General features: G+C 33.0%; 1 protein-coding gene across 1 annotated transcript; it reads right to left on the bottom strand.

The window, feature by feature from the left end:
* Positions 1 to 7928: 7928 nt before the first annotated feature.
* On the bottom strand, positions 7929 to 8903 carry LOC141541333 (olfactory receptor 13G1-like). The gene has a single exon (XM_074265475.1). The coding sequence runs from the start codon at positions 8901 to 8903 to the stop codon at positions 7929 to 7931; it is 975 nt and encodes a 324-aa protein (XP_074121576.1).
* Between the last annotated feature and the right edge of the window lie 1857 nt (positions 8904 to 10760).

Below are 10760 nucleotides of genomic sequence, written 5' to 3'. Positions count from 1 at the left end.
TACTGATTTTTGTACCTTCTGAATATCCATATGCCCAAAATATTGCAGTTATCACCAATAATATTGCCATCTTAAAAAATGTAATATAAGGAATGCTACTTCTAACACATAGATATATATAAGATAGCCAAACCTTCATTAAGCAAAATGAATTGATAAAATGATATTTTTAGGAAACTAGAAGGCAGATGTTCGTTTTTTCCCAGTCTAATGGTACTTCCCCTATTCTCCTTGAACTTTAAGATCATACATGGCATGGCAAATATATCTGCCTCTTCTTTCAGCACCAAAATAGGCCACTCCCCTGGATTAAGTGTTCTTTGTCCTTTCTTATTTAACTTTCAGTATAGATTTATTGATTCAACTATAGATAGAAGTATTATTCTATCCCTTCTAGCACAAAATTCATTCCACATGGGGAAAAATTGGAGCAAAGTAGTAATAAAGTATCACTCTCTCCTCTGTTCTTTGGTATCAATTAGAGCAGTATCCCTTCTTAATCTGAAATGTCCTATGCTCCTTTGTTCCTAATATTTTTTCATCAGCATGACTTTAATAAAAGCAAAAACTATTTATCCTTATTCTTGCTAGCTTTAACTCACTCTGAATTTTACCACTCCTGAAAATACTCTTACAACATCATTCCACCTTTTGTATTCTTTATGTTACCTGCTCTTGTTTCCATCTTCTATCCATACCTTTTTCATCATGACTGAAATTTTCTCTTTGAATCAACAAAATATCCTTCTTAACAGCAATCCATGCCACATGTGCTGAATGTTAAGGGAAAATTTTATGGCCAAAACCTTTTATGGAGCAAACTTCTGGATAAATTCTCCATAGGTTATCAGGCCCCAGAAAAAGGGTCATATTTTTGAAACATATATTCAGAGAAACATGGTAAGGATAAAAAAAATAAATCCACTCCTACCAGAAATAGTAACATCAAATAATCACAAGCCCAAAAAGAATTCTTGGACAAACTTGAAATGAAAATTTAAAAATCAAATAAAAGAGATTTAAGAAAAATTAAAGAGGAAAAACCCAAAACAATCGAAGAAAATTATGAAAAGAAAGTTAACCAATTGGAAAAAGAGATATAAAATCTTTAAAAAATCACTCCTTGAAAACTAGAACTCAGCAAAAGGAGCAGAATGATTGTATAACACATGAACAAATAAACTTTAAAAAATAGGACAGAATCTAAAAGATATTATTAGAAAAATAACTGATCTGCAATGATGGACAGAAACAACTACACCTAGAGAAGGAACACTGGGAAGCAAATGTAAATTGTTAGCACTACTGTTTACCCAGGTTACTTATACCTTTGGAATCTAATACTTAACGTGCAACAAGAAAATTGGATTTACACACATATATTGTATCTAGGTTATACTGTAACACATGTAAAATATATGGGATCGCCTGTCATCTAGGGGAGGGAGTAGAGGGAGAGAGGGGATAATTTGGAAAAATGAATACAAGGGATAATGTTATTAAAAAAAATTACTCATGCATATATACTGTCAAAAAATTATTATTATAAAATAAAAAAAAAATGTGAGAAACAATAGTATCTTAAGAAAAAGGGAAGTCATTGAGTAGTGACAGATCCTTTTTACATTTGTAAATAGTTTATATTTGTAAATTTAATGTCCATTGAGATATATTGGCTTTGCTAGGGGATCTTGTCAAATTCTTCATTCATTGCAATGGGTGTGGTTTAGTGGATTGTTACATAAACTGTAATTAACTTCATGATAGTCTGTTGACTTATGCTCATTAGAGCCCTGAAAGATTATTTGACCCAATATCATCAAGTGTTGTTTCTTTTATTTTCAGTACAGAACAAAATCAAATTCACTGAAAATTAAAAAAAAGAAAAAAGAAAAATAACTGATCTGAAAAATAGATCCAGGAGAGAGAATATAAGAATTGCTGGACTACCTAAAAGTTATAACATTGAAAAAAAAAAAAGAATTTAAATACAATAATATTAAAAATTATTAAAACTGTAAAGTACTAAAACAAGGGGATAAAGGCAAAATAGAAAAAAAAAAAAAAAAAATCTACTCTGAAAGAAATCCCAGGAAGAAAACTTACAGGAATGACATACTCAAGTTTCAAAATATTCCCAATAAAGAGAAAATATTATAAGCAACATCAAAAAAATTAATGCTGTAGAAATATAGTCAGGATTTTACAAGACCTATGAACTTTTTGTCAAGAAAATCATAGTTCTAGGGGCAGGCAGGTGGTACATTGGATAGAGCACCAGTCCTGAAATTAGGAGGACCTAAATTCAAATCTAGTCCCATACACTAAACACATCCTAGCTGTGTGAATCCGGGCAAGTCATTTAACCCCAATTGCTACAGAAAGAAAAAAAAAAAAAAAAAAAACAATCCTAGTTCTTGGAACATATTTTGAAGAGCAAAAGAAACTGGTATTATGTCCAAGAATAACTTACCCAGAAAAGGCTGAGTATAATTCTGAATGAAAAAAAAAAAAAAAAGAAAGAAAGAAAGAAAAAGAATTGATAGACTGACTTTCAGGTATTTGTTAGAAAAAAAAAAAAAATAGGGACGAATTCAATGGACAATTCAATATATAAGATTCAGAAGAAAGAAGCATTAAAGATTAATTATAAGGCACTCATTAAGTTCAAACTATTTACTTATTTTATTTATTTATTTATTTATTTTTTTTGCTGAAGCAACTGAGGTTAAGTTACTTGCCCACGGTCACAGGCAAGGAAGAGTTAAGTGTCTGAGGACACATTTGAACTCAGGTCCTCCTGACTTTTAGGGTTGGTGCTCTATCCATTGTGCCACCTAGCTGCCCCTATTTACTTATTTTATATAAGCAAATCCTATCAGTATTCTTTAAACTGTCAACATCATTTAGGTAGCTTGAAAGAAATGTTGGGGATCATCTGGGTATGATCAGGTGATTCTAAAAAGCAAAATTATGTAGGAAAAGGTAAAAGGAAGCAACATATTACAAAAATAGGATGTAAACAGAAGAATTAATGCAAAGGAAGCAGGGTAAGATAGAGGGCTAATAATCCTGAACATTTAGAGACTTGAGAAAACTGGGAGGTAGAGTTGGGGGACATTTTAGAGGGGTGTGTAGATTGGGATTTGGGAAGGTAGTAGAAATGTTGGGAGAGGGACTTTTGGAGGTATGGATGAATGGGATTAGAAGGATGAGGATGAGATTGTGGGTAGGATGAGGATTGGAAGGGCAAAGAAAAAAAAAAAAACAATTTATAGGGATAAGGTAAAAACATAGGCTGAGAAAGAAAATAGTCTATAAAAATAAGATGAAGAAAAATTCATAAATAGTAATTACAACTTTGTGAATGAGATGTTTTTATAGCTCTCTCTGGTGGCAAAGAATTAGAAAATGCAAGGATCCCCAGCAATTAGGAAATGACTGTATAAGTTAGGCATATGATTAAGATAGAAGATTGCTGTGGTATAAGAAATGATGAGCTCAATAATCTTTAAAAAGCATGAAAAGACTTGCAAGAAATGGTGAAAAGTGAAGTGAACAAAACAAGAAAACACAGTATACAGTGATAGCAATATTGTTTTTAAAAGGATTGAGCAATTAAATCATTTTGACAATTATAAATACACAAACAAAAATAAAGGACCTAAAAAAAGATGCTATTTTTCTCTAGAGAAAAAAGTGGATACTTAGAGTATGTGTAGAATAATTTTATTTATATATAATATATGTAAATATATTATACATATATACATATGCACACATATACATAAACATATATATCTAGTGGTAACCCCTCTCTAAGGTGAAGGAATGAAAATAAAAAAATAAATTTATATGATAATTTTATTATACATTTAAAAGCAATAGCAAATTGTACATAACAGATTTGCAGTTTCATGTGAAAATATATTTTTATACTATTATGGAAAATGCTCATTTTATTCCATATATTAAAAACAATTTTTTAAAAAAGAAACTTATAGGAACCTGAATTTAAATTAGAAGATTATTTTTCCATTTTTTATGAAACATTATTACTAAGCAGGAAGATGAAATAGATAGCTAGATTAGATAGATGGATGGACGAATGGATGGATAGATGGATAATATGTCCACTGAAAAAATCTACTTCATAAAATGAAGCTAAAATTTTAAAAAATAACTTTGGTGAGTTTATGGAATTAAGCAATGGTAGGGATAGTCTCTTCAAACTTGCAAGTTTACAGAATCATAATTTCATGATCCCCAGAAATCCCTGAGAACTCAATCAAAACTCTGCATCAGAGAGTCATGTAATCTTCTCTATGGAGAGTAGTGAAAGTAGCCTAAACATTTCTCACCCAGCATAGCTTTTTCATTCTGTCCTAAGATCATTGATTTAGAAATGGAAGAGAAATTGACATTATATAATATATGAATATATAAATTTATTATCTAGTCCATAAATATCCAATTTTCCACCTGTAGCAAAATTATTAAGTGCAAGCTATAACCAGATTAAAATATAATTGGGAAATGGTTAACAAAATAAGCAAAAATATAATAAAACATAGATACTGTTAATTTGTGGTTTTCTAAATTAATCCATTTCTGTTTGAGTTTGACACAAGCAATAAACCAAATAACTTTATTGCTTATTATGGGAGCTACCTGTTAGTGGCTGCAGGGATCTAATTCTGATGAGCAGAATAGGTCATGTCATATGAGAAGACAATAATTTTACAAGGAAATGAGAGGCAGTTACATTGAAAACCTCTGAACCTCTGATTTATTCTTTTCCTATACAGAATATATGTTTTCTAAGCACAGCAAGGTTATTATCATTGAGAGAAAAGCATAATTTTTTTCAAGCAATATCAGTGTCAGTAAATGTGGTGTATGGTATTGAAATACTTATCATTGACTCCCATAGTCATGTGTTCCTTGAGTCTTAGTTCTACTCAGAGAGTAAGATAACAGTAAAGCCTGATTCACAATTCTTTTACTGTGAAAACAAAACATTTCCATAGTTTCTCATAGTGTGCCATGATTTATAGCTGCAGAAGGTCAGAGAACAGACCTATTAATTTTTTGTACAGTCCCTGATTAACACTTTTATAAGCTTTCTGGGTTCCACACTATGTGGTTCTCAATAATTCCTTATATAAAGAAACTGATGCATAAATAGCTTAAGTGAATTGCCAAAAGTCATACCACTAATAAATAACCTGAAATAGGATTTGAATCAAGTTTTTCCTCATTCCAGGATTAACAACACATCAATTATTCCATATTGTCTCTCATTTCCAAAATTTTAATCATTTTTAGAGCTGTCATATTCTTTCCTCATATTAATTTGTAAATATTACATTTTTAAAATCATTCCAAATTGCTGAGGAATAGACCATTAAATGAAACAGGAAAAAAGAGCCTGGACTTACAGGCAGGACTGATTAGATTTTATTCCTTTCTTTGTCAGTTACTAGCTGTAAGATGTAAAGTCACTGAAATTTACCGAGTTTCCATATCTTCCCATAAAATAGGGATTGATTTCTTTTCCTAGCTACCCTAGTGAGTTGTTGTGTGGGTCAAATGAATTAATATATGTGAAGATCTTTTGGAATTACAAGATATGATACAAAATCACTGCCACAAAGCTCTTCCAAAGTTGCTGTGAATTATCATCTATAATTAATGAGGCTTTCCCTTAACTCCACCTTTTACAAAAATCATTCTCTGGTCACCTAAACAAAGTTCTGCTAGCCTAATCTATTAGCTGAATTAAGCTGTCATTTGATTGATTTCTCATCCACTGATGAAACAACTCAGGATAGCATAGCATAATAAAAAAATGGTCTTGAAATCAAGAAGAGCTGAATTCGTGTAAAACTTATACAAACCAGCTATGTGACCCTGAGCAAGTCACTTAAAACTGTATCCCAGTAAGTTCTCTAAAACTGTGTTCTAGAAAGTTGCTACACTGCAACATAGGTCCAGACTACACAAAGAGAAACCACATTACTGAGTTTATCCAATCAACCCTTTAAGAACTATCCAAAAGACAATAAAGAAGCAGATGATGAGTACAGGTAAACTGAAATGATTTATAACACTAAAATAGGTATGCAAGTCATTGAAGGGCACCCAAGATGTGTTTTGCTAGAAATGGAGCCAGGGTTCTGAATAAGGAAGCAGCTGTATATAACAGATAGAGTGCTGGAACAGTCTGAAAAACATGAAATCAAATTTTGCCTCAGATGCTTAGCATTCAAGTAACTTAATTTCATGTGGAGACAGTTCCTCATTAATCAAATGACTGTATATTCATTTCAGTCATATCAGACTCCTGACCTCATTTGGGGTTTTCTTGGAAAAGATAAGACATGCTTCAAAAATATTGCTGCCCACTGCTAGAATGACTGTTAAAAAAGCTAATACATCCCTATTCTTCTGACCATCATTCTCTATCTCTGGTCTATCCATGATATGTCACATAGAATGCCTAGATTAAAGAATTAATCTTACTCCTGTGCAATATCCCTGACCACTTTTTATTGGCAAACTTGGCTAGGCCATTTAGGAGAAGCATGCACTGAAAAAGTTATTGCCAGCCTCTTTTTCCTTCTCTCTCCTATGTCTGTGCCTGACAGCATGACTGAGAATAAATGTTTGGAATGCTGTGCCTCTCAGTTCAGATGACCAATTTGCTTTGTGTTTGTACAAAAGTTGGAGTTTAGCACAAGAGAAGAGAAAACAGAGAGGGAAATTGGCTCAATTATGAAAAGGCTTTAATCATTTGGTAGAGCATTGGGGTGAAGATATAGGGATTCAAGCCTCTTCACACATTCAGGTACTTTCAGGCTCCAAAATTCTTAACTCTGATATATTCAATAGGCTTGTTTCACTGGGGGACTCCACATCATTTGCTACTGTGTTGAAACTGAGGGGTCAACTCTGCTTTGCTATTCAACTCTTATTATATTCTTAATAGACTAAGTGTCCATAAGAACAGTATTACCTAATCCAGACCAAATATCTCATTGATATCTGTCAGTTCCCAAAGGATTCTTCTTCTCAGGCTGCATGTTATGTCAATAACTAACACATACTATGATCTCAAGTATGTTAAAAGAGATGGGATCCTATACTTTTTGTTCTGGCCATTCAAATGGCTATATGTTTAAATTAATAATTTTACTATTACTAAATAATAGGACCCAAGACTAACTACATAACAGAATATATGAAATTGATGCATGTTTATCATGCAAGTATCAGGTGCTAGACACCTGATGTAGTGTAAAATAAAAACATAAATATGCCATCCATTATTCTAAACAAATGTTTAATGACCACTTTATAAGCAGGAGATGGGAAGAAAAAAGAATCTTTCTTTCATCAGTATGTTATAGCTTACCTAAAACTTTCTTTGAGTTCTAAATAAAAAATATATGACTAATAACATTATTTTCCCTTCTAAACAAATATATATATATATATATATATATATATATTTAAGTGTGTGGATATATATGATAAGCCCCTCATTGATAAGACAAGCTTGGTACAAAATGACATAATTATAAAATTGGATATAATCATCATTTCATGTGTCAGAGAGTATGAAAGAAAAGTGGCTACCTATGTGACACAATTTGATGGGTTTTAGAAAATTTCCTGCCCTTCTCCACCAAATATTCCTATTAAAATCTGAATTGCTGCTTGAAAGCCTACCATTAAACAAACGTTCCTTTGATCTAATCAACACCTATTTCAAAAGTTATAACATCTTTGAACTTGAAAGTACCCCAGAGAATAGTTAATCAACTCCTACCTGAACCATGAATGCCTTCTATCAAATTCTAGAAAAGTGGCCATTTAGTCTCTGCTTGCACACCTCTAATAATGGAGAAAGTGTTGAGTCAGATCTAAGATGGATGATTTTTTAGATGAATTGATACAGTTCTGCCTAGGGGAAAGAAAGAAGTCCCTCCCAATAACCTCTGCAGGGCCCCTTTCACTTCTCTATTCCGGAAGGAATAAATAATTGGGTTGAACATAGGGATGATGACAGAGTAGAGGGCAGTGATGATTTTGTCCCTTCCCAAAGTGAGATTGGAGGTTGGACGAATGTAAGTGTAAATTGCAGTGGAATAGTAGAGAGAGACAACAGTAAGGTGAGAAGAGCAGGTGGAAAAGGCTTTCTTCTTGCCCTCAGAGGAGCGAATCCTCAGAATTGTCCTAATAATGCATCCATAAGAAACCAGGATAAGGGAACAACTCCCCACCCCAAATATCACATCTGCACAAAAAGCTAGAGCTTCATTGAGATGGGTGTCAGAGCATGACAGCTTCAGGATGGGTGGCAGCTCACAGAAAAAGTGGTCAATGATGAGAGAGCTGCAGAATGACAAGGGGATTGCCAAGCTGGTATGGACTGCTGAGTTGCTTATACCAATGACCCAAATGCTGCCTGCCATCCCAATGCAGACACGACTACTCATGATCATTGGGTAATGGAGGGGATGGCAGATGGCAGCATAGCGGTCAAATGCCATGAGGGCCAGGAGTAGACCCTCTGAGACTAAGGCCCATGTGAACATATACATCTGAGCCATGCAGCCTGAAAATGAAATGACAGACTTCTGGGAAAAAAGGTTGGCTAACATCTTGGGCACAATTGTAGATGTACACAAGAGGTCAATGGCAGACAAGTTGCCTAAAAGGAAGTACATGGGTGTGTGAAGCTGTTGACTGGCATAGATGGTGAAGAAGATGAGAGAGTTTCCCACCAGAGCAGTCACATAGATGCATAGGAAGGACACTAGGAGAAACAGTCGTAGCTCCGGGAGGCTGGAAATTCCCACCAATATAAATTCCATTTCCATAGTCTGGTTCTTCATCCTAATAAACTGAAGACTAGCCTTGAAAAGAAGTCAAAAAATAATGAGCTAGATTCACCCTCTTTTATTTGATTCAGTTCAAGTAATTTCAATAAATACTTTAACACCTTTTTTTAAAAAATTCTAGACCATAAGATGCCTTTTAAAGAATGCTATCCTAGGAAAGTAGAGCTTTACTTTATACCACCTTTTTAGCCTCTACATTTATTTGTTAAACCTATCTTAAGGATACTTACTATAATACTATATGCATAGTATTGCTGTTGTTATAAGAGGAATATCAAGAAACACCTCTTTTCTTTAAGAATTAACAATCTGATATGTTTGAAAAGACAAACACATTCATAGACAAAGTTATACAACAGGGGAAAACTATATAATTGAACATCCAAATGAATGCTGAAATAAAATACATTTATGTAGTAAGTTATGATTATAATATATTTTATTTACTTTTATTTTTCATGATAAAACTGTGAGGTGATATTTCCTTTTTATAGGTAAGGAAATCAAAGTTCATAGACATTCTCTTATCTACCCAAGTTCACACAACAAATTCATATAGTTATTGGATGGGATAGAGTGGAGTAATGTAATTCAAATATCTTTTACCATACAATGCTGCTGTAATCACTCAGAGGAGGAGATCAATGTGGAGATGTTTAGAGTAAAAGGCACAAGGAAGAGGAAAATTTGAACTGGATTTTGAATTAAAGGATGAGTAGAATTTGGCTAATTGAGGAGGTGAAACCTGTATGAGCCAAGGCTTAGAATTAAAATGGGAAAGGACTGTGTAGGGAATTGTAGTTCAAAGGCTATTAGGAGAAGGAAGGAAGGAAGGAAGGAAGGAAGGAAGGAAGGAAGGAAGGAAGGAAGGAAGGAAGGAAGGAAGGAAGGAAGGAAGGAAGGAAGGAAGGAAGGAAGGAAGGAAGGAAGGAAGGAAGGAAGGAAGGAAGGAAGGAAGGAAGGAAGGAAGGAAGGAAGGAAGGAAGGAAGGAGAGAAAAGCTAAGACATTTGAAACATTGAATACATTTCTTTTACATATGGTAAGTAATCCATAAATAGATTTTAAATTAATGACTCAAGGATAGCATGAAATTACTTAACTGAGAGCAGAAAATTCATTTCCTCATCCTAGTCAAGTCATAGTCTATGTAAAGTCAAGTCATAAGCTGTGTAATTTTAGGTGAACCACTTAACTACTTTTGTTTTCAGTTTCCTCATCTATAAAATGGGGGTGGGAATGACTAAATGTTTTATAAATACCTTTTAGATTACTGGACCTATTAAAATATTTTCAGTTATCAAAAGACCTTTGAAAGTTAGCCTATGTTTGGCCAGAAAGATCTCTCAGTAATATACTGTCTATAATGACTGGACCTATATAGAGAAGTGAGCTCAACTCTCACATTCTTAGCTCTAAGCATAAAAATTATTCAGACGTTAAATGAAGTAAAAGCATTTTAAGATTATGGGAATCATTACTACTACATTTTCCAATTTCTTATAGCCTCATCTCACAAAATTTGGGTGCATTAGAAGATATAGAAGCTTTTATATTGTTGGATCTAGTTAATATTTTTACATTATGTTTAGTCATTGTTTTGAATTTTTAAATTTCTACATTGTAAAAAAGAAATAGAGAATTGGCATTTCTTTCTACAAAAAAATATTTAAATATATTCTATAGAAAATATATTTTAAATGATTTTGAGCCCTAAGATCCTTAAAGAAAAAATAAGGAACTTAGTTGTTTTTTTAATTCCATACTACACTGTATCTTCACTCAGTCTCAGTTATCATAAGTAAAAAGGTAACATATACTTAATAAAATATATTTATAGACTTATTAGAGG

The sequence above is a fragment of the Sminthopsis crassicaudata genome, chromosome 4, assembly GCF_048593235.1.
Source record: "Sminthopsis crassicaudata isolate SCR6 chromosome 4, ASM4859323v1, whole genome shotgun sequence".
Taxonomy (NCBI): domain Eukaryota; kingdom Metazoa; phylum Chordata; class Mammalia; order Dasyuromorphia; family Dasyuridae; genus Sminthopsis; species Sminthopsis crassicaudata.
The sequence above is the reverse complement of the archived record's forward strand: the minus strand, read 5'-3'. Positions and strand labels throughout refer to the sequence as shown.

Bases quoted from the DNA above. Each gene is read 5' to 3' on its own strand.
- LOC141541333 (XM_074265475.1), bottom strand. From the start codon at position 8,903: ATGAAGAACCAGACTATGGAAATGGAATTTATATTGGTGGGAATTTCC.